The sequence below is a fragment of the Trachypithecus francoisi genome, unplaced genomic scaffold (assembly GCF_009764315.1).
Source record: "Trachypithecus francoisi isolate TF-2019V2 unplaced genomic scaffold, Tfra_2.0 Lachesis_group20, whole genome shotgun sequence".
Taxonomy (NCBI): domain Eukaryota; kingdom Metazoa; phylum Chordata; class Mammalia; order Primates; family Cercopithecidae; genus Trachypithecus; species Trachypithecus francoisi.
In genome coordinates this window covers 18542760-18566621 of record NW_022681466.1, presented here as the reverse complement: position 1 = coordinate 18566621, position 23862 = coordinate 18542760, and the positions used below count along the sequence as shown (strand labels likewise).

The following is a 23862-nucleotide window of genomic DNA, read 5'->3' as shown; positions in this document are numbered from 1 at the left end:
CTTTGAGGACGGACAGTCCTGGGTTCAAATTCCAGTTCTGCCATTTACTACCTCTGACCATGGCTATTAGCTCCCCGAGCCTCAGTGCCTTCATCTAACCCACAGGGTCCCACACTCTAACCCCAGGTTGAATGAGCTAATGTCCACAAATGCCATGCAGAGGGCCAGCACAGGGTGGGCACTTATAAACAGCATATTGCTGGGGGAGGCCTGAGGAATGGTTGTTGAAAGGAGACACAGGGCACTTGCCCTGGAGCTGCATTTTTCCTTAAATTGTATTTTTAGTCATGGGGGCCTATCTCTTTGTACACTATTGCCCCAGCCCAGGGCCCAGGTCAACACTGTTCTCTTGTTGGATACAGCAGCTCACGCCTGTAATCCTAGCACTTTGGGAGGCCGAGGCAGGTGGATCACCTGAGGTCAGGAGTTCGAGACCAGCCTGACCAACAAGGTGAAACCCTGCCTCTACTAAAAATACAAAAATTAGCCAGACATGGTGGCACACTCCTATAGTCCCAACTACTCGGGAGGGTGAGGCAGGAGAATCGCTTGAGCCCAGGAGGTGGAGCTTGCAGTGAGCCGAGACTGCACCACTGCACTCCAGCCTGGGTGACACAGCGAGATTCTGTCAAAAACCAAAAAAAAGAGATGAGGGTCTTCAAGGCATTTCCAGCCTCAGCCACAAGGAAGAGAGATTTAGAGCCCCCAGTCCTCCCACAGTACCTAAGGTCAGATGCCCAGACAGGAGGCTGGATGGGGCAGCTGAAGAGGTCAACCCCAAGCCCAGATACCTCCCTCACCTGCTTTGTGGCCACGTCCGAGAGGTTGCGCAGGGTCCACAGGCAGTTCTGCACCAGGCGGGGGCTGTTGCTGGTCAGGTGCTTGCCCAGGGCCTGCATCCCACCTAGGGCAGGGATAGGGGTGCCATCAGCCATGGGCAGCATGGCTGACTCAGCTTGGCAGCTGGGCAGAGCCCCCACCCCAGCCGTCCTCAAGGCCATCATACTCACCAGCCTCCACAATGGCAGGCTTATTGCTGGGACACACGGACAGCACCTTGAGCACACGACTGGTGGTCCAGAGCAGCTTCTCATAACTGTAGTTACGCATGATCTGCACGAGGGCCTGGGGCCCACCATTGGCCAGGATAATCAGCTGCAGGTGAAGAGGCAATGAGTGTGAGAAGGACGGGGAATATGACAGGAACAAGGAGGAGCGGGGCAGGAGACAGAGCTGTCATTACTGAGCTTCAGCTAACGCACAAATAGTTTGTTTATTTTAATGTATTTTTTTCTTTTTATAAAGATGGGGGTCTCGCTATGCTGCCCAGGCTGGTCTTGAACTCCTGGCCCCAAATGATCCTCCCACCTCAGCCTCCCAAAGTGCTGGGATTACAGGTGTGAGCCACCACACCCAGACAAACACCCCAGTAGTTTTTTGTTTGTTTGTTTTTTTGAGATAGAGTCTCGCTGTGTCACCTAGGCTGGAGGGCAGTGGCATGATCTCAGCTCACTGCAACCTTCGCCTCCTGGGTTCAAGCAATTCTCATGCCTCAGCCTCCCAAGTGGCTGGGATTACAGGTGTGTGCCACCACGCCCAGCTAATTTCTGTATTTTTGGTGGGGATGGGGTTTCACTATGTTGGCCAGGCTGGTTTCAAACTCCTGACCTCAGGCAATTCACCTGCCTTGGCCTCCCAAAGTGCTGGGATACAGGAGTGAGCCACCACACCCAGCCCACCCCAATAGTTTCGTGACTGTTACGCAAGCCAAAATTTTGAAAAAAAGGATAATACCCAGTGCTGACAAGGATGTGACAAGACTATATGCACACTCATTACCAGTTATGACACTGAAAATTAGTCCAATCCTTCTGGAAACCAATCTGGCCATTTGGGTAAAAGCCTAGAAGTGTTAAAAATTGATGAGAATTTTTTCCACTCTTTGACAAAGGCTATACGCCCAAAGACATTCGTTAATTTGTTAGACAGCATTGTTTATAAAGGTGGAATAGGAGCAATCTAAATACCCTCCCTCAGAATAAAGCCTGAGGTCTCCACTTAATGATTGCTATCTGTAGGCTGGGTATGGTGGCTCATGACTTTAATCCCAGTATTTCAGAGGCTGAGACAGGAGGATTCCTTGAGGGTAGCCTGGGCAACAGAGCAAGACCCCATTCCCACAAAAAATTTAAAACTTAGCTCAGTGGTACGTTCCTGTAGTCCTAGTTATCAGGAAGGCTAAGGTGGGAGGAATGCTCGAGCTCAGGAGTTTGAGGTTGCAGTGAGCTAGGATCACGCCACTGCACTCTAGCCTGGGTAACACAGTGAGACCCTGTCTCAAAAAAGAAAGAAAAGGAAGAAATGGGAAGGAAGGAAGAAAGCGAGGAAGAGAGGAAGAGGGAAAGGAAAAGGAAAAAGAAAGGGGTAAGCGGAAAGGAAAAGGCAATCTGTCATTATTAGAGGGTGGTTTAACAAACTATTATTGAGGACAATAGAGCAAAAAAAAATTTTTTTAAACATCATGCAGGCCAGACACAGTGACTCACACCTGTAATCCTGACACTTTGGGAGGCCAAGGCAGACAGATCACTTGAACCCAGGAGTTTGAGACCAGCCTGGGCAACATGGAGAAATCTCACCTCTACAAAAAATTATTCGGGGGCCGGGCGCGGTGGCTCACGCCTGTAATCCCAGCACTTTGGGAGGCCGAGGCAGATGGATCACCTAAGGTCAGGAGTTCGAGACCAGCCTGGCCAACCTGGTGAAACCTTGTCTCTACTAAAAATACAAAAATTAGCTGGGCGTGGTGGCGGGCACCTGTAATCCCAGCTACTTGGGAGGCTGAGGCAGGAGAATCACTTGAACCCGGGAGGTGGAAGTTACAGTGAGCTGAGATCGCACCACTGCACTCCAGCCTGGGCGACAGAGTGAGACTCCATCTCAAAAAAAAAAAAAAGAAAAAAGAAAGAAAAGAAAAGTAAAAAAGAATTAGTCGGGCATGGTGGCACATGCCTGAAGTCCCAGCTACTCTTGAGGCTGAGATGGGAGGATCATCTGAGCCCAGGAAGTCAAGGTTGCAGTGAGCCCTGATTACACCACTGCACTCCAGCCTGGGCAATAGAGTGAGACCCTGTCTCAAAAAACTAAAAAAAAAGCAGGCAGAAAACAGATGCAATGTTGCAGATTGTTATGATGACAAGAATGTGCACACATCTATAGTCTGCCCACAGAACAGCTCTTAAGGGAGCATATCGAAATGACAATAGTGGCTGTATGAGGATGAGTGATTTTTTTTCCTTATACTCAAAATAATAATTCTGAGCAATTCAGCCGCATGATGAAGCATGCATATCTGCTCCTATATCTCATCTAAAAGGAGTAAGGGGCAGCGGCCCGAAGCTGTGGAGGATAGAGGGTGATGCAAGAGTGGGCTTCAGGCCTCGGGAGGGTTGGGAGGGCCCACCTTGCTCTCCTGGTTGCCATAGGCCAGGAGCTGTAGGCAGTCGGTGGTGATGGCCAGGAACTTGGGATTGTTCTTGTTGAGCAGGGGCACCATCTTTTGCAGCCCATCAGCCAGGCGCACGGCCATCTTGGCGCCCTCCTGGTACAGGAGCAGGTTATGCAGCGTGGTGATGGCGTAGAACAGGACTGACTCCACAGGGGAGCTGGGGGGGGTGGGCAGGGGTTAGTATGCCGAGGTCCCAGGGGCCTGACATACATGTGAGCCTGGCATGGGTTCCCACCTCCCCCAGGAAGCCTCCCCACTACTGACACCACTCTAGAAATATCCCTTTGCTAAAATCTCATCACTTCTTGAGCCTGCCCGGCTCTTAAGCCTGAAGCAAACAGCACCTGTCTTCTCCCAAATGAGACAATGACTCCTCCTGCTTCTGAGCCCCCAGCCCTGTGCTGAGTACACAGTAGGTCCCTAGACACTGATTCCTACTAAGTAACTACCATGTAGAAGGCCACATATTAGAGAGGCCTTGCAAGGCATTCAGAAGGGAGTGAAATCAGTGTCTCCCCTTCATGGAGCTCCCAGCCTGGTATAGGGATGAGAAATAAGGCCAGGCGTGGTGGCTCACATCTGTAATCTCAGCACTTTGGGAGGCCGAGGCGGGGGATCACCTGAGGTTAGGAGTTCGAGACCAGCCTAGCCAACATGGCGAAACTCCGTCTCTACTAAAAATACAAAATTGAGCTGGACATGGTGGCAGACGCCTGTAATCCCAGCACTTTGGGAGGCCAAGGCGGGCAGATCACCTGAGGTCAGGAGTTCAAGACTAGCCTGGCCAACATGGTGAAACCCCATCTTTACTAAAAATACAAAAATTAGCCAGGCGTGGTGGTGGGCACCTGTAATCCCTGCTACTTGGAAGGCTGAGGCAGGAGAATCGCTTGAACCCGGGAGGCGGAGGTTGCAGTGAGCTGAGACTGTGCCATTGCACTCCAGCCTGGGCAACAAGAGGAAAACTCTGTCTCAAAATAAAAAAAAATTAGCTGGGCATGGTGGCAGACACTTGCAATCCCAGCTACTCAGGAGACTGAGGCAGAAGGAACATTCAAACCTGGGAGGTGGAGGCTGCAGTGAGCTGAGATCATGCCACTGCAGTCCAGCTTGGGCGACAGCATGGCCTCTCAAAAAAAACGAGAAATGAGACCAATCAACATTTTGCAGGGGGCCCAGAAACAGAAAGTTTGTAAGGAACTTTGCATTTGCTGTTCCCTCTGCCTGGGACACTCTTCCCTTCCTCTACACTAGCCAAACTTCACTCATCTGTTAATCCCCTGCCATTAAGCGATTCCACCTCTGAGCAATCTCAATGCTCTTCTGCCACAGCCTGTGTCATATCCTGATCATTAACCTGCTGTTTACATGCCTGTGTTCCCTGCTGGGCTGTGAGCCACTGAGCACCAGGATGGGGTGTGCTTCTGCCTGGCACATGATAGGTGCTCGCTGGGTATTTATGGAAACCCAGGGAAGGGAGGGGAGAGGCCCAAGTGAGAGGGGGTCCTGGACTCCTGCACTGAGCAGGGGTGGGTACCTGAGCATGCGGACCAGAGCAGGGATGCCGCCCGACTTGAAGATGGCGAGCAGCCCCTCCCGGTGGTGGGAGAGGTTGTGCAGGATGCTGGTGGTACAGCGGGCCGTGTCCAGGTCGCTGGTATTCTGCATGGTGCGCACGACAGCGGCCACCAGCTGGGGTGAGCCCATCAGGGCCCGCCGTGACGCCTCCTTCTTCGACAGCTGGTTCACAATCATGGCCGCCTTAGTCACCACCACCTGGAGGGCGAAGGCAGGTGCGGGGACGTGAGCACTAAGGAGGGGCCGGGACACCCTTCCACAGAGCTGAGGAGGGCCCCAGACTCGTCACATACAGGGGAGTCTGGGTCATAACCTTCCTCCACCCCTACCATGTCCCTCCCCTGAGGACATCTGCTCTCTCCCCTCCCTGCCCAGCCCCCACCCTAGCCGGGACCCTCACGGACCGGGTCCTCGTCGTTGAGCAGCTTGGTGAGCTCGGGCAGGGCTCGAGTGGCCAGCTCGGCGTCGTCCTGGTAGTTGATGAGATGCACAATGGCCGACTTGAGCAGCTGGGACGGCTCGGCCAGTCGCTGCAGGTTGGTGGCCTGCCCCTCCACCTGGGTGGCCAGCAGCAGTGAGCTGTCCTCGCCTGACAGGCCAGGGCACATGGCCTCCCGCACCCGTTTGGCTCTGGCTGTTGTGGACATCTGGTACTCCAGGTCACCTGGGAGCCATGGGGACAGGGACTGAGTGCGGGCAGTGGGCTGGGCAGACACTGGGGAGCAGGGCAGGCTGCAGACAGCCCCACCTCGGCCCTCTGGGCTACCTTTCACCCTGCCCAAAGCCCCAGAGCATGACTGGCCATTCCACCTCTCCCCAGGGACCTTGGGGAAGTCACCATCACCTCAGTAACCTCATCTGTAAAATGAGCCCCACGTGTTCTGTCCATCACGGGAATTTTTTTTTTTTTTGCACACTTATTATGTGCCTGGCAGTGAATTCAGTGCCCTGCTATTTTCTCATATAATCTGACAATGACCCTGCAAGGTAAGTACTATCATTGGCTCCTCTTTACAGATGGGAAAACTGGGCACAGAGGGGTTATAAGGCAGCCTGGCTCAGGGGCCCAAACCCCTACTCCATTCTCCTCCCTTACCCATCAGGTCTCTTTTCAACCCTGAAATCTCAGGAGTCTAATTACACCCTCATCATCCCCAACAGCAGCAATCCTCCCACCATACAGGCAGGCAAACAGAGGCCCAGAGAGCCACCAACATCACATCTCACAGCAGATCAGAGGGAAACTCAGGGCTGTGAGTTCAGGGAGCCAGGAGCTGGGTCCTCAGCTGAGACATCAGGCTCCTCTCTAACTTCCTTCCTCCCCCTGGGTGGGTCTGGGAGTTCCACAGGTAGGTGCCCAAGCAGCCACACCCTGGCAACTGTCCTGATGCCCCCAGGGAGAGGGACGCAGAGGTTCCACCCTCTAATTAGCTGGGAAGGAGGAGACAGCTGCATGGCTTTCCCACCTGGATGCTGTACTTTTTGCTACCAACACAGTGCCTGGCCCTGCCCAGCCAAGAGGCCCCCTACTCCCCCTACCAGCTGTCGGGGAGAAGACTGGCGTGCAGGGGCTGAGCTCCGTAGAGCCCCACCAGCCACAGTCCACCCTCACTACTCCCAGAGCCCACAGCCCACCCCATGGCATGTTCAGGGCCCTGGAGGCACTTGTGGTCAACATTTCTAGGGCCTGGCTACTCCTCTCCCCGAGAGGGGCAGGGGAGGCTTGCGCTGGCTGGGCACTCCCAGCTAGGACTAAGCCCCAGAGCTGAGTCAGTCACTCGTCCCACAGCCTTGGCCTATCTGCATGTCAGCAGCAGAGGCCTGGTCTCCCTCCCAACGAGGGGCCCTCAGGCTTGAGACCTACACCTCCTCTACCCAAAGGAGAATCCCTGGGGGGTTCCTGGAGGCTAGGGTCCTGGCTCTTCCATCAAACATGAGGCTTCTAGAGCCAAAGGGCTGTGTCCTCCCTGCCATCCGTGGGCTTCCTGAGAGCCACAGTGACGCCTCCTCATCAGATTCTTATTTTATTATTATTATTATTATTATTATTAGAGACGGAGTCTCACTCTGTCACCCAGGCTGGAGTGCAGTGGCACAATCTCAGCTCATTCCAACCTCCGCCTCCTGGGTTCAAACAATTCTCCTGCCTCAGCCTCCCTAGTAGCTGGGACTACAGGTGCACGCCACCACACCTGGCTAATTTTTTATTTTTAGTAGAGATGGGGTTTCACCATGTTAGCCAGGCTGGTCTCAAACTCCTGACCTCAGGTGATCCACCCACCCCAGTCTCCCAAAGTGCTGGGATTACAGGCGTGAGCCACCGTGCCCAACGTCCTCATCAGATTCGGCAAGGACTGTGCCTCTTCCTTCAGACTGGAGGCACCCTGAGGGCAGGGACTATGCCTTCCCTCCCTACCTTCCCTCTTCACAGAAGAGGATTCTGTGACCCTCCCAGATGCAGCACCCTGAAGTAGTTGCACCTCCTCCTTCAGACTGGGTGGGCCCCCTGTTAGTATGAGCTGTGCCTCCTCCCTCAGACCAGGGACCCCCTAGAATCCGCCTCCTTTCACTCTGACCTCTCTCCAGGACCCAGGCAGGTTTTCTACCCCATGGAATAGTTCCAAGGGGTCCTGACCTTGGCTGGGGGGCACCCCCTGGGTGTAGGTGGTGGTCTTCTTGAGCGTGTACTGGCGCCCGCAGGCCTCATCCTCCTCCATGATGCCCTTGCTGCTGACGGAGGGCACGCAGGTGTTGGCGCCCGAATGGATACCCGAGTCGTAGGTGTACGTCTGCTGCCACTCAGTCACCTTGATAGGCTGCTCCATCAGGTTCATCACCTCCATTGTGGCTACTGGGGGCACAAAGGAGGAAGTCAGGAAGCAGGAAGTCACCTGGCCCAGCCCCCAGCTTCAGCCCATGCCCAAGTCCTGCCTGTCTTGCCATGTAATCACCATGGCCCCAGGAGTTTCAATGAGGATGCAGGCTGGGGATGAGTGGGTGTCCAGAAGGGTAACAGGCCCAGGGAGGGGCTGCCCATGAGATACCCTGGGAGCAGTGAGCCCCAGGGGTGCAGCTGTGTGTGTGTCCTGGGCTTGCATCTCCGACCTCTTAGGGGGATGAGCCCCAGGGGACAGGGCAGTAAAGGGCCAGCTGCCGCCAGAAGCCCCTGTTCACTCACCTTGCTGCCCTGACCCAACTGTCTCAGGGGCAAGAGAAGGCACCCAGGACCTCTAGCAGCTTCTGAGGTCCCCTGGGCCCACCCTCAGCCACTGGGGCTCCCTGGGAAAGGCTGCAGGGAGGAGGCACCCCAGTCATTGGGCAGGAAACTGGGTGGGGCAGGGAAGCGGTCTGACAGGTTTCTGTGGAATGCCCCAGGCTCCCTAAGAGACTCCAGGATCTGGCTTTCCTACAGATTGGGCAGGATCACACATGGCCCTGAGGCCGAGGCCCTAAGGCCCCTTCTCTCCCAGCCCTCCCAGCACCTAGAAGCCTCTTTTGAGTCCCACAGAGCGGTTCAAATCTCAGCTACTCACTACTGGGGCAGTTCCCCTCTCCACAGAACCTCAGTGTCCTCATCTATAAAGCGGGGTCACGTGACCTCCCTCAGAGGTGGTCGCGAGGACCTGGTGCATAGCAGGTGTTCAGAGGCCACGGCCATTACCATCAGCACCGCCTCTCCTCCGGAAGTGCTTCCTCACCTCCTGGTCTCCTCGAGCCCAGGCTAGGGATCTGAGGTGGGGCAGGCCTGTGGGTGGTCACTGCCGTCAGGAACCCCTCTCTCTCTCTGCAGAGGTTTAGGTGCACCTAAAGGTTAATGAGTAGCAGGGCCGTACTTTGTACCAGGGAGGTGAACTTCCCGCTTGGTCTATGTTTGGCTCCACTGTCCTGGGAACTGACCTGCAGAGGTCAGCGGCTGCGGGGAGAATGGACGCCGTGATACCATGAGGGCCTACTATGAGCCAGACCTCTCACAGACACCGTCATGTTCATGGGCGGGTTTCAAAGCGCATGCGCTGTTCCCCCGCGTACAGATGCAGGAAATGAGGTTAGAAATGGCAGAGCTGGGACTGGGACCAAGTACAGGTGTGAGGGCACCGAGGTCTGTGGTCTCTGCACATCCCAGCGCAGCCTCAGTGAGTAAGCAGAACTCAGGCTGGTCCACCCATGAAGCCAGGCAGCACCCGGGTTGTCTCACTGTGATGGGGATCAGGGGAGGGTGGAGTGGCTGGGGCAACCTGGCCCCACCCCAGGAACAAAGATCACCAAGGATAAGTCTTCCCTGTGACAGCCCCAATGCTGCCCTCCAGGAGGATGACGAATGGTCCTGCAGGTCTCACAGCCTTTTATGGCAGGCAGCCGTGAGCACACCTGGAACAGGCAGAGGCAGGGGCCAGGCCGGCTCCCAGCTGCCTCCTTCCTCTCCTCCCGCCATCCCTAGTGACTCAGAGTTTCAGGCTGATTAAACAGAAGCAGTCCGGCAACCCCAGACGGCAGACCCCAGACAGCAGGCTCAGGCCACCAGATGTGCACAGCTGCCTCCCAGGCATTTGAAAGTGTAGCTATTTCAGGAGGAGCCCCCCCCAACCAGCCCCCTTTCCACACGCACCCCTTCCCCAGCAGCAGAGGGGAATGGCCACCGGCAGGAAACAGGGGGGCAGCGGTGGGTGGCGGGGGTCAGGGTGCTCGGAGAAGGTAGACATGGGAAAATCCTGCTAAAATCCTGAGCTCCTCGTGCTGTGCCGCCTTCCCCAACCATTTCCCTGCCCCAAGGGGGAGTCCCAAGAGAGAGCAGCGGAGAGCTTGGAAGAGAAGCTGCCCCCCAGGGGGGAAGGAAGGTGTAAGTGTACCAGTAAATACGGTGGCAATAACCTGCTGAATGCCGCTCTGCTGGGCTCAAGGCTGAGCGACATCTGGACACTGCTGGACATCTGCAGCTCTGGTCCACAAACACACTGCATCCCAGCCAGAGGGCCCTCACATAGACAGCGCCTAACCCTGGGGCTTCTCAGCTAAGGGAGAGGGAAGCGGGCCTCACTCCAAACAAGGGTCACCCCTTGCCAACCTCACGTCTAAAGGGACCACCACAGTCAAGCCGAGGAACTTCCTCAGCAGGTCCCCCACCACCCCCACCAGCCCTGGTGGACCATCAGGAGACTGCTGAGGGCTGGACAGCTACCCAGGGAGAGACAGAGGCCACAGGATGCCATGGGGTTGGGGGGTGAGGGTTCCCATTGGCCTTTATTATTATGTGAATCTCGTTCTTCCCTCAAAGCAACCTGGCAGATGTTTTGTTATTTCCAATTTCTTTTTCTTTCTTTCTTTTTTTCTTTCTTTTTTGAGACAGAATCTCTCTCTGTCGCCCAAGCTAGAGAGCAGTGGCACGATCTTGGCTCTCTGCAACCTCCACCTCCCAGGTTCCAGCGATTCTCCTGCCTCGACCACCCAAGTAACTGGGACTACAGGCGTGCACCACCATGCCTGGCTAATTTTTGTATTTTTAGTAGAGACCAGGTTTCACCACATTGGCCAGGCTGGTCTTGAACTCCTGACCTCAGATGATCCGCCCACTTTGGCCTCCCAAAGTGCTGGGATTATAGGCATGGACCACTGCGCCCGGCTTTATTCCCAATTTCTAGGTGAAGAAGCTATGCCTGCACACTGAGAAAATGGCAGCACTCATGGTAGGAACAGCATCCAGTCCACCAGACAAGCCTGAGTGGAGCTGAGCCCTCTTGCCAAGGGGAGGAGGGGACCAAGATGCTTGCAGATGGAAGCAGAGCACCCGGCTGCAAATCAAGAGTACCAGGTTCAGGCTGGGTGCATTGGCTCACGCCTGTAATCCCAGCACTCTGGGAGGCCGAAGCGGGCAGATCACGAGGTTGGGAGTTCAAGACCATCCTGGTCAACATGGTGAAATTCTGTCTCTACTAAAAAGGACAAAAATTAGCCGGGCATGGTGGTGCACACCTGTAATCCCAGCTACTCGGGACGCTGGGGCAGGAGAACTGCTTGAACCAGAGAGGTGGAGGCTGCAGTGAGCCGAGACCACGCCACTGCACTCCAAGCCTGGGTGACAACAGAGCAAGACCCTGTCTCGAAAAGAAAAAAAAAAGAGTCCCAGGTTCTAGTCCCAGCTCTGCTACAAACTTGCTGGGTGTCCTTGTGTCCCTGGATCTCAAAGGAATGTTATGTCTAAGATTCTAGGAATAAAAAACCAGGATTCCCACGACAGACAGAAGGCTAGGGGTGGGCAACGTCAGAGTTGGGAACCAGTTCTGAGAGAGGACACACTCCGGAACTCCTCCTGAGGAAGGAGTCAAGGGAGCTATTCCTGCAACAGGAAGGCTGGAAGTCAGACCTCAGGCAGGACTGTCAACCAGCCCCACCCTTCTCCTTACCTACTGCCCAGGAGAACAAGGGAACTTCTCCCACAAGAAACAAAAGTGCTGGTTTTACAGTTCCCAGGGTGGAGGGGCCGCACCCAGTTCAGTCTTGTCCCTCTCCACCCTGGACATGGAGTCAGACCTTCCGCAATGCCCCTGGACAGAGCCAGGGTGGAAGCAAGAGAGACAGACGTGGGCCCTGCCCACTCCCCCCAGCCAGAGACGGGCAGGGACAGAGACAGGGCGGGTTCTGAGTTGAATGGGGGGGGCCTTTGTTTAGAGCCTGCTCTATTGTTAGCAGCCCGGGAGGAAGAAGCCAGATCAGAGACTGTAGGGGCAGCCCAAGGACAGGAAGAAGGAAGACGGGCCCTGGAGAGGGGGTGCAGAGGACCCTTCCCCATGGGGCCCACACCAGCTAAGCGTGAGCAAGTAATAAGGCTAGACTGGGTGCACCCCTACCCTTCATTCCTGCCTCCTCCTCTGCACAGCCAACCTAGAGGGCTGGCACCGGGCACCCTAAATCCAAGACTGACCTGGCAGAGTGTGGCCCAGCCCTGACATTAAAAATAGCCCAACCAGAGCTACACCAGGCTCCTTCCCCAGCCAGTACCTGCCAAGGACAGTCAGCAACAGGCACATCTAGGCTGGGTTGCAGGGCACCAAAGTGCCAAGACACCTGGAAATAAGGACAGGAATGGGTTACCCCAGAGGCCATGCTGGAAGCAGGCTCAGAAACACTGCATTTGGGGACAGAGGAGCAGGGCGGAGCAGGGCAGGGCTGGGTCCCCCAGAGGTTCCTTAGGCTAGAGGCCAGCACACTTTGCAGACACAGGTCCCCAGGCTCAGACAGCGACAGGGTGAGCACAGGATTTCCCAGGCTCAGACAGCGACAGGGTGAGCACAGGATTCTGAGTGAGGAGAGGGGCTCAATTTCCTTAAGCCTCATTTTCTTATCTGTAAAATGGAGATGATCAAGTGACTTCTTTCATCACTGTGACTCTGGAAGCCCTCTGTCCACAGGAAAGACATGCATTCACATACTAGAAGAACAAAGAGATGGCAGAGGAGGCGGAAGCCAGCTGGAGCAGTAGTTCATGCCTATAATCCCAGCACTTTGGAAGGTGGAGGTGGGAGGGTCGTTTGAGCCCAGGAGTTCAAGACTCAGCCTGGGCAATATAGTAAGACCCTGTCTCTACAAAAAATAAAAATAAATTAGCCGGGCATGGTGGCACGCAGCTGCAGTCCCAGCTACTCTGGAAGCTGAAGCGTCACTTGAGCCCAGGTGACTGAGGCTGCAGTAAGCCAAGATCACGCCACTCCAGCCTAGGCAACAGAGCAAGACCGTACCTCAAAAAAGAAAGGTGAGGGGTCCGGGCGTGGTAGCTCACGCCTGTAGTCCCAGCATATTGGGAGGCAGAGGCGGGTGGATCACAAGGTCAGGAATTTGAGACCAGCCTGGCCAACAGTGAAACCCCATCTCTACTAAAAATACAAAAAATTAGTGAGGCGTGATGGTGGGCACCTGTAATCCCAGCTACTCAGAAGGCTGAGGCAGGTGAATCACTTGAACCTGGGAGGTGGAGGTTGCAGTGAGCTGAGATTGCGCCAATCACACTCCAGCCAGGGTTACAGTGTGAGACTCGTCTCAAAAAAAAAAGAAAAAAAGAAAAATAAAAAAGGGTAAGGGCCGGCACAGAGACCTGCTGGGCAAGGTGGCTGGCAGTCTGTTTGGGGGGACCCTGGCTGCTTTCTCTGACCCCTGAGATGGGGACTAGGTAGGGAGCTGCCTCCCAGGCCCTGGGGAGGTGAAGGAAACATGGCTGAGGAGAAGGGAAGTGGAGCTTCGCTCAGGCCAGGTGGTGACACTGGCTGCCCCAAGGCCAGTCCATGCTGCTTCCTGCAGCCAGGGGCAGCTGCACAGCCAGGCGTGAGCATTCCCCACATAGCAGTCTCAGGGGGAAGCTGGGCTCAGCAGGGTGTCCAGCCCCTACCTTCCCCACTCTGTCCCTGGCTCCCGCTGAGGTCTGGCCCACAGTTCCAAGCACAGACACAAACAGACTCTAGAAAGTGCATGATGGTTTCCCTTGAGGGCCTGTCTCTGTCTCAGACTGGGGCTGCCCAAGGAGGCCTCTCCCCTCTGGCTGGCAGCTCCAGGAGGGAACCTCCTGCAGACTAGAGGTTCTCTGGCAGACACTGTGGTCTCCATCAGCAAGCTGGTCCATTCCAAGAGGGCAGAACTGAAGCAGGAGCTGTGTCAGAGAAGCTGGTCTTAGGCTTCCGGAGGAAAACCCTCACTTCCAGTCTGGAGGGCAGCCTGGGCTGTGGCCTGAGGATGAGCTGGGGCCTGGGGGAGGCTCAGGCCTGCCGACCCAGCTGCTGTTTATTTTCCTCCTTCTGGGCTCCTTCCCAAAGCAAACAAACCCGGGTGGGAAAATGAAGGGGATTTGTAGGAGAGGGAAATGCCATGGCCAAGTGGCTCGACCCGGGGACCTCTATGCTCCCCTGGAGAGGGCTCCAGCTGGAGCTCCATTCCCTGCTGGTGACCCTCGTGGGCAGATTCCCAAACCGGCAGATGACCCCAAACGGAGACTCCTGGGAATGGAAAAACACTTCACCCCACACCAGGAAACAACAACAAAAGGTTGACGTGTGTTGGTGACGCAAAATACACAAGTACTTTCATTGCACTGCCTCCAACTACCACCAGTGGGGCTTGGGCAGCCTGGGGTCCAGGGGCAGCCCACTCCTCAGTAACAGCAGGTCGGACCCCAGCTGACTGAGGCCCACTCCCTGGGGTGTGATTCTGCAAGGATCCCTACATATAACCCTCTCCTGGGAAGATCCATCTGTTTATTGTACAACATAGGCTGGAAAATGAGGATTGGAATAAAGGTTTGGCTAAAATCTGTTACTGTAGGCAGGGTGCAGTGGCTCATCCCTGTAATCCCAGCACTTTAGGAGACCAAGGCAGGTGAATCCCTTGAGCCCAGGAGTTCCAGAACAGTGTGGGCAACATAGCGAAACCCCATCTCTACAAAAAAATGCAGAAATTAGCCAGGGGTGGTGGCATGTGCCTGTAGTCCCAGCTACTTGGGAGGCTGAAGTAGGAGGATCGCTTGAGCCCGGGAGGAGGAGGTTGCAGTGAGCTGAGATCTGCACTCCAGCCTGGGCAACAGAGTGAGACCCCATCTAAAAAAAAAAAAAAAAAAGTTACTATCTACAGAGGATGAGCTCATCAAGATCAAGGCTAAAGAACAAAAGGATGCTAAGAAAAAAGGCCGGGCATGGTAGCTCATGCCTGTAATCCCAGCACTTTGGGAGGCCAAGTCGGGTGGGTCACAAGGCCTGGAGTTCCAGACCAGCCTGGCCAACATGGTGAAACCCTGTCTCTGCTAAAAATACAAAAAACTAGCCAGGCGTGGTGCTAGGTGCCTTTAATCCCAGCTACTCAGGAGGCTGAGGCAGGAGAATCGCTTGAAACCAGAAGGCAGAGGTTGCAGTGAGCTGAGATTGTGCCACTGTACTCCAGCCTGGGCAACAAGAGCAAAACTCCATCTCAAAAAAAAAAAAAAGAAAGAAAGAAAAAAAGAGGCCGGGCGCGGTGGCTCAAGCCTGTAATCCCAGCACTTTGGGAGGCCGAGATGGGCGGATCACGAGGTCAGGAGATCGAGACCATCCTGGCTAACACGGTGAAACCCCGTCTCTACTAAAAATACAAAAACTAGCCGGGCGAGGTGGCGGGCGCCTGTAGTCCCAGCTACTCGGGAGGCTGAGGCAGGAGAATGGCGTAAACCCGGGAGGCGGAGCTTGCAGTGAGCTGAGATCCGGCCACTGCACTCCAGTCCGGGCGACAGAGCGAGACTCTGCCTCAAAAAAAAAAAAAAAAGAAAAGAAAAGAGGAAGAGACCTTAATGAAACTTAATGAAAGTTGCCGTTTAGGATTATGGGCAATTTTTTTCTTTTCTCTTAAACTTTTCTAAACTTCCCAATTTTTTTTTTACAATGATCAGATATTACTTTTTTTATTTTCTTTTTCTTTTTTGAGACAAGGTCTCACTCTGTTGCCCAAGCTGGAGTACAGTGGCACAATCATGGCTCACTGCAGCCTTGAACTGCTGGGCCCAAGCAAACCTTCCACCTCAGCCTCCCAAATAGCTAGGACCACAGGCACACACCACCATGCTCTAATTTTTTTTTTTTTTTAAGAGATCGGGTCTTGCTGTATTGCACAGGCTGGCAGGCTGGTCTCAAAGTCCTAGCCTCAAGCAATCCTCCTGCCTCAACCTTCAGAGTGGTTGGGATTACAGGCGTAAGCCACTGCCCCAGCCAGATGTTACTTTCTCAATCAAGGGAGAGGATGAGTCTCCCCTAAATAAGCAGCTTATTGATTGCCACGCCCCTGTCCCAACTCTGCTCTGGTCCCTGCCACTGTCTTCATAGAGAAAGACACAGAAAGCTGAGCTTCAGCTGGGCATGGTGGCTCATGCCCATAATCCCAGCACTTTGGGAGGCTGAGGTGGGACAAATGCTTGAGCTCAGGAGTCCAAGACCAGCCTGGGCAACACAGCAAGACCCTGTCTCTACATAAAACTTTAAAAGGCCGGGCGCGGTGGCTCAAGCCTGTAATCCCAGCACTTTGGGAGGCCGAGTCGGGTGGATCACGAGGTCAGGAGATCGAGACCATCCTGGCTAACACGGTGAAACCCCGTCTCTACTAAAAAATACAAAAAACTAGCCGGGCGAGGTGGTGGGCGCCTGTAGTCCCAGCTGCTCGGGAGGCTGAGGCAGGAGAATGGCGTGAACCCGGGAGGCGGAGCTTGCAGTGAGCCGAGATCCGGCCACAGCACTCCAGCCTGGGCGACAGAGCGAGACTCCGTCTCAAAAAAAAAAAAAAAAAAAAAAAAAAAAAAAAAAAAAAACTTTAAAAATTGGCCGGGCGCGGTGGCTCAAGCCTGTAATCCCAGCACTTTGGGAGGCCGAGACGGGCGGATCACGAGGTCAGGAGATCGAGACCATCCTGGCTAACATGGTGAAACCCCGTCTCTATTAAAAAATACAAAAAACTAGCTGGGCGAGGTGGCGGGCGCCTGTAGTCCCAGCTACTCGGGAGGCTGAGGCAGGAGAATGGTGTAAACCCGGAAGGCGGAGCTTGCAGTGAGCTGAGATCCGGCCACTGCACTCCAGCCTGGGCTACAGAGCAAGACTCCGTCTCAAAAAAAAAAAAAAAAAAAACTTTAAAAATTAGCTGGGCATGGTGGTGCACACCTGTGGACCCAGATACTTGGGAGGCTGGGCAGGAGGAATGCTTGAGCCCAGGAGTTCAAGGATGCAGTAAGCTGTGATCACGTCACTGCACTCTAGCCTAAGGGACAGAGTGAGTCCCTACCTCAAGAAAAGGAAAGAAGGCCGGGCCCAGTGGCTCACGCCTGTAATCCCAGCACTTTGGGAGGCTGAGATGGGTGGATCACTTGAGCAGGAATTCAAGACCAGCCTGGCCAACATGGTGAAACTCCCGTCTCTACTAAAAATACAAAACTTAACTGGGCATGGTGGTGCGTGCCTGTAGTCCCAGCTACTTAGGAGGATGAGGCAGGAGAATTGTTTGAACCCGGGAGGCAGAGGTTGCAGTGAACTGAGACTGCATCACTGTACTCCAGCCTGGGAGACAGAACAAGACTCCATCTCAAAAACCAAACCAAAAAAAAAGGAAAGAAAAGAGGAAAGGAGAAGAGAGGAGGAAAGAAAGCTGAGTGCCAATAGCGGTGACTCACGCCTGTAATCCCAGCACTTTGGGAGGCTGAGGTGAGTGGATCACCTGAGGTCAGGAGTTCAAGACCAGCCTGACCAATATGGTTGAAACCCTATCTCTACTACAAATACAAAAATTAGCTGGGCATAGTGGCAGGCGCTTGTAGTCTCAGCTACGCGGGAGGCTGAGACAGGAGAATCACCTGAACCCGGGATGTGGAGGTTGTAGTGAGCCACGATTGCGCCACTACACTCCAGTTGGGTGACAGAGATTCAAAAAAAAAGAATGAACGGAAGAATGAGAGAAATAACGAAAAGAAAGCAAGAAGGCTGAGCTTCCTGCCCTACTGGCCCCAAAGGCCAAGATGCCAGGAGGCTGAGCAAGGGGAGTGGTCCACGAGCTTTCCCTTCAGGCCTGGCAGAGGAATTTGCTTCACAATGAGGTATTCCATGTCCCCAGACTCAACCATGTCCCAGGAGAGGCCGCTCAGTGTCACTTTCAGGAACACAAGCCCTGGTGGCCTGCCCAGCCACACTGCTTTTCCTCTTCACAGGGGTCACGGGGCCAGCTCACAGGTGGCTTTCCCTCTCACTGCCAGCTCGCTCTTCTCCCAAAAGACACAAGATGAAGAGTCTCCCCAAAGGGCAGCGATTCCTGCCTGGCCTCCCTGCCGGACAGGATGGCCCTCATCAGAGAAGAGTCAATGCTGAGCCTCCACCTCTCCCTCTTACTTCTCAACTCAAGATCTCATCTTTAGCAGGCAGAAAGCCCTTCCTCCTGTCTAGACTGCGTCCCTTCAAGTCCCTTCAGTAAGTGCCCCAGAAGGTAGCTCTCATGTCCTCGGGGAGATGGAAAACTGCAACCTCCTGCCCTCTTTGTTGTAGTCAGTGGGATGGGGTTCATTGTTTTCTTCTCTGTCTCAAGTCCCATTAGCCTTCTCCACAATCAATAATCCCCTTGCCTGGGGTCCCCACCTGCCCTCAGGGAATCCAGAAGAGCGGTAGTGACAGGCTCAGTACTCCGGCTGCACCATCACATAAAGAGAACCCATTTCCCAGACCCCAAATCCAGGCCCATTCTGGTGTTAGATGTCCAGCTGGCAGAGACGCCAGAACCAGGCAGGTCTGGAGGACAATCTGACACCAGCTCCTCCCTAGAGGGCCAAGGCTCTGGCTGACAGGCAGCACACATGACCCCCACCTCCATCACCAGAAAGGCCCTCTCAGCAGCTGCCTATCTCAGGTCTCTTGGGCTTCAGAGCGGAGGACAGCCAGTTCCCCATCAAGAGCAGCCTGGCAGCACTGCCTGGTCCACTCCAGCAGGACATTAGCCCAAGCCTAAATTGGACTCTCGTTTCTCGCCACTCCCTACAGGGCAGCACCCTTTATCTTGGCATAGCCCCAGCCCCCAGCAAAGCAGACAACTCCCACTTCCTACACATGAACAAGCCCAAAACAGCCATGGTTCTACCTAACTCAAGCTAGGAGGCAGCACAGCTTTGACCCCTGCCTCCTCTTTCCCTCTCAACCTCTCCCCAACACTCACCACACAGCCGTGGCTTGGGGAGAAGCCTCCTCCATCGGAAACTAAAACTCAAGCCACTGGGGAGATTTCAGAGGGCTGGTGACCAGGACAGATATCACCCTCACCTACCAAACCTGCCCTACATTCACCACTCACGCATGCCTTTATGGGCCCTTCTGAATTATCCTCTCCCCAATCAGGCAGAGGCTCTCAAAAGGGGGTGCAGAAAAATCCTTTCCACTCACACCTGTAATCCCAGCGCTTTGGGAGGCTGAGGCGGGCAGATCTCCTGAGGTCAGGAGTTCGAGACTATCCTGGCCAACGTGGTGAAACCCCATCTCCACTAAAAATACAAAAATTAGCCCGGTGTGGTGGTACACACCTGTAATCCCAGCTACTCGGGAGGCTGAAAGAGAAGAATCGCTTGAACCCAGGAGGTGGAGGTTGTAGTGAGCAGAGATCATGCCACTGCACTCCAGCCTGGGTGGCAGAGCGAGACTCCGTCTCAAAAAAAATCCCTTCCAGAGCTGCATGGGGCAATACAGCAGGATGGGTTCTGGGCTTGGAATCAGAGGACCAAAACACCAGTCTTGGTGCTGCTTGGGTCTCGCTGTACAACCCTGGGGAAATTATTTAGTTCCTTGAGTTTCAATGTCCTCATCTGTAGAATGGGGAAAATGATACCCGCTTTTTTTTTTTTTTTTTTTTTTTTTTTTGAGTCAGGGACTCACTCTGTTGCCCAGGCTGGAATACAGTGACACAGCTCACTGCAGCCTTGACCTCCTTGGGCTCAGGTAATCCTCCCACCTCAACCTTTCCAGTAGCTGGGACCACAGGCATGCACCACCATGCCTGGCTAATTTTTCTATTTTTTGTAGAGACAGGGTTTCACCATGTTGCCCAGGCTGGTCTGGAATTCCTGGGCTCAATCCAGCAATCTGCCCTCTGGGCCTCCTAATGTGCTGGGATTACAGGTTTGAGCCATCCAGCCTGTTCAACTATAAGGAATAAGTAAGAATAGTTAATGAAAGTGCTTGGTTTGGGCCAGGTGAGGTGGCTCACACCTGTAATCCCAGCACTTTGGGAGGCCGAGGCAGGCGAATCACAAGGTCAGCAGATCAAGACCAGCCTGCGCAACATAGTGAAACCCCATCTCTGCTAAAAATACAAAAATTAGCCGGGCGTGGGGGCGCGTGCCTGTAATCCCAGCTACTCAGGAGGCTGAGGCAGGAGAATCGCTTGAACCCGGGAGGCGGAGGCTGCAGTGAGCCTAGGGGACAGAGCAAGACTCCACCTCAAAAAAAAAAAAAATAAAGTGCTTGGTTTCTGTAAAGTCTGACCTTGATCTTGAGTTACCATCTGTCAAGTACTTATCTGGTAGATAGGTGTTAGCATTCCCATTTCGCCAAAGAAGTCACTGAGACTCAGGCAATGTAATGAGAGACAGAGCTGGGTCTCAAACCCAGCTCAGTTCAAGCCCAAAGCCCTGTGCTCAGAACTGCCCCACTGTCCCATCTCTCTAAATAAACAGTCCTTCTGTAGACTAGTCAATTGACCGATCTCATTCTAAGGTGGCTCCAGGAAGGGAAAAAGGTTGGCAGCCCTAGCCCGACCTTTTTCATTCCTATACACTGCATTCTCAAAGCCTCAGCCCTGGCAGCCCAGAGGTTCCAGAGGGAATGGAGTGGAGCCAGGGTGCAAGGGAGGGGTGGAGTGGGGGTGGGAGGGCTCAAGTCACCCAAGCTGGGGCTTGATCTAGCAAGAAATGACTAATTGGGTCCTACCTTCTCCTCCTCCGCGTCCCCCAGTCCAGTCAGTGGCCAGTTTTCACCAGGCACCTCCTAGTAGTACTTCCTCAGTATTATCTTTTCATCACAGCCACAAACCAGATTAGCTAAACTAATCATTTAGCCAACATAATTACAATGCCCTCTCCTCCTCCACCTTGGCAGGGAGAAGAGGGAAAGCAGGTTATTTTTGCCCAAACTCCGTGCTCCTGTTGCTCCCCAGAGGTGCACCGCCCCCCTCCTCCAGCAGAAAAGGATTTGAGTTCCCACACTGACTTCCCCCTAGTCCCGGGCTGAGCGTGATCCCCACCCAGGATAAAGGGGCTGAGTCTGGGCCCCCAGCCTCACTCCCCCATCTACAACAAAGAAAGAGGTGGAAGACTCTTCCCCTCCAAGCACTCTCCATCCCCGCTCCCCGCAATCTTTCTCCCACCCCCAGTACTGAGAGAGAACCCAACTGTGGAATTCTCTCTCTGTGCCCCAAGGACGCTGGGCTCCAAATCCTGCAAAAAGAACACACTTCAGATTTTTTTTTAAACCGGGGTAGAAAGCCTGGTCAAGATCCCCAATTCCGGAGGGTGGGGGGGTCTCAGGAAATTGGGAGCAGGGAAGGCGGGGGCCCGATGCAGCTCTGCCTGAGGCAGTCTAGCATTGAAGAAACCTTCCCCCAAAAAGCCTTCCTCCGGTCTCACTTTCCCTGTCAAATTCTTTCAGGAAAGGGGGTGGGAAAGGTCTGTGCAGGCCTCCAGAAAGCATGCACCGTCATAATTCAGAAATCAAATGGGAGGCAAGTCCCACAGCCTCATGCTCTTTTGCCTCAATTACCAGCCAGCTAAGTAATGTGGGGGATGGGGTAGAAAAAAAAAAATAAAAGAACAACCACTCCCCCCACCTTCCTCAGTTTGGCCCAGCCCTGCCCCACCCCCATTCCTGAGGAGGGGGCAGAGCTTGAGAGAGAGAGCCACTTACGCAGGCTTCGTCTGAGGGGGTGTGGTGGTCCCCGGAGGCAGGAAGAGAAGGAAGAAGCTGCTTCCCCTCCCAGCACTTTCCACCCCCTACTCCGGCCCCCACCTCAGGCCCCTGGGGCCTAGCGAAGAGGATGGAGGTGGGGGCAGGGAAGACAGGGTCGGAGCGCAGGCACCCGCCCAGGTTCAGCCAGGGGCCGGCTGGGGGAAGGGGCTTTGCACCAAGAAGGACCCCCTAAGCCTAAAGGAAGTTTTGGGCAAGGAGACGGGAAAACCCCCAGATAAAGCTGCTGTGAATACTTCCTCCTGCAAAGTTTGTTTTGGGTGATTTTTTCCAACAATAAGAGGCTAGAGAAGAAGACGGGTCCTGTTCCCCTACCAACACTCTAGCAGCCACAGCTACTGGAAACTGGGCCAGGTGACCCTGAATTCTTCATCCGTGCACAGACCCCACCCCCCAGACCCCAGGGGGAGCCACGGATGCCAGACACACCAGCTGGACACTGGGTCGAGCCCTGCACCCACCACTGTCACTCCATCCTACCTCCGCTAAAGAAGCCAGAGCCCGGCTCCCACCGGAGTGGAGGGAGGCGCGGCAGGTAGTATGGACCAGGCTCTGGGAGCTGGAGGGCAGGGCCTCTGGACTCCGTGCGCTCACCTGCTCGGCAGGTGGGGCCAGCGTCGCTGGGAAAATGTGTGCTCGGCCCCCACAGTTGGGCAAGCTGGGCACAGACAATAGGGCCCCACCCAGGCCTGGGGGAGTAGGGAGGGAGGGAAAGCGAGGATGACGCGTGGGGTGGGGTGAGGGTGGCCCCAGAGACCAGCGGCAGCAAGTTTCCCAAACGGTAAATTCCTGACTGTAGCGTGAGCCCTGGGACGCAGTCAAAGCAGGGCAAAGTCTCCCCCACCAGCTCAGGGCGAGAGTCAGGGACGCGGCGTCGGACGAGGGGCGCGGGCCCCGGGGGAGGCACGCCTCCGGAGGCACCTGTCCGGATCCCTCCCGCCTTGCTCTGGTTCACGGAGCTCCCAGGCGCGCTCCGCCCAAACCGCGCGACCCCCAGGTCGCCGCGCCCAGGACCCCAGCGCGCCCCCTGCCGCCGGTGCAGGGTGGCGCTCCATGGCACCCGCCCTCACCTGCCCAGAGACGGCAGGGACCGGCCTCGAGGGCGCTCGCCACCCCTTCTCTCCCCAGCGATACCTGCTCCCGATCGCCCGCACCTGAGTATGGGGCCTGGCCGGGCCGGGTCGGGGTCGGGCCGGGGTGGGAGCCCGCGCGGACAGCGAACTGAGCTCGGCGCGGTCGGGCGGCGGCTGCTCCGGACTCTGGCCAAGGCAGCAACTCAGTAACCGAACAAAAGGCAAAGAGACCTGACAGCCAAGCCACGCCCCTCGCCACCTCGAAGCTCCGCCCCTGGGGGAGACGCCCACCCTCTGGTGCGAGCTCACTGGCTGTCTCGCCTGACTGTCCCGCCGAGGGGCGGAGCCTCGCCTCCAGTCCTCTTCCACGGCCACCTCTGTTTATCCGCTTGCCATTGGCCCCAGGGACTGCCAGTCGGCTCTAGGGATGGACTCTAACTTGAGGTCTCATCCTAATACTGCACCTATTGGCAGATAGAAAGTTACTTCCTCCTGATTGGACAAGGGGCTGTCAGTAAGACTAAGGAAAAAACCAATGGAAGGGATGGGGTGTGTCTTGCCCCACCCTTGCTCTGAGCAGGTGAGACTCATTACTCTCCCCTTCCCCCTACCTGTCCAACAGGTAAGTCAGGGGATACTAAGGGAAGGGACAGACGCCTTCACCGGCCAGCCAACTCAGCGTCAGGCATGATGCTTCTTTGGGCTTATTCATCCTTGCCCCAAAGTAGTAATCACATATTTGTATAGCATTTCATAGGCTTTGTGCTGGGTTGGGATTTTTTTTCCCCAAAGATGGAGTACTCCTGGGATTTAGAATTAGAAGGCCAGGGTTTGTGTTCTCCCACTTAGTACGATCTTAGGCAAGTTACTTCACCCTATTTCTCCTCATCTGTAAACTGGATACATTAGCCGTATCTACCTCACTGGAGTATGTGGGGATTAAATGAAGTCAGGTTTGTGAAAGCACTCGGAAACTGCTAAAGGTTAGAATTTAAATTAATGGTATTTTTGTTCTAATTATTGTGACAGCTCTGAAAAATAGTTAAGATGAGAAAACGACCCTCATTGTAAAGATGAAGAAACCGAGGTTCAGATAAGCCACAAAACTACGAAGTGGCACACCCCAAGCTAGAACCTCCTTCTTCTCATTTGAAGGACCACCAAACCAGCTGTTCCCTTTATGGAAGAGGAGCATAGACATAAAATGTCAAGGCAATGGGGGAAGGGGCAG

General features: G+C 54.8%; 1 protein-coding gene across 6 annotated transcripts in view; it reads right to left on the bottom strand.

The window, feature by feature from the left end:
* The window catches only part of JUP (junction plakoglobin), a 33382-nt gene extending 10430 nt beyond the window's left edge, over nt 1–22952 (bottom strand). For 2 of the 6 annotated variants that reach the window (XM_033183027.1, XM_033183025.1), the window contains exons 1-7: nt 22713–22952; nt 7722–7937; nt 5491–5750; nt 5046–5284; nt 3464–3665; nt 1011–1155; nt 801–904 (exon numbers count right to left, since the gene is read on the bottom strand). In XM_033183027.1, the coding sequence (XP_033038918.1) occupies nt 801–904; nt 1011–1155; nt 3464–3665; nt 5046–5284; nt 5491–5750; nt 7722–7929 (1158 nt within the window). In that variant the 5' untranslated portion in view covers nt 7930–7937; nt 22713–22952. Of the gene's footprint in view, nt 1–800; nt 905–1010; nt 1156–3463; nt 3666–5045; nt 5285–5490; nt 5751–7721; nt 7938–12079; nt 12146–22038; nt 22227–22628 lie in introns of those variants that run through there. The other 4 variants (XM_033183026.1, XM_033183029.1, XM_033183030.1 and 1 more) reach the window with 4 other exon arrangements.
* Nucleotides 22953–23862: the final 910 nt, after the last annotated feature.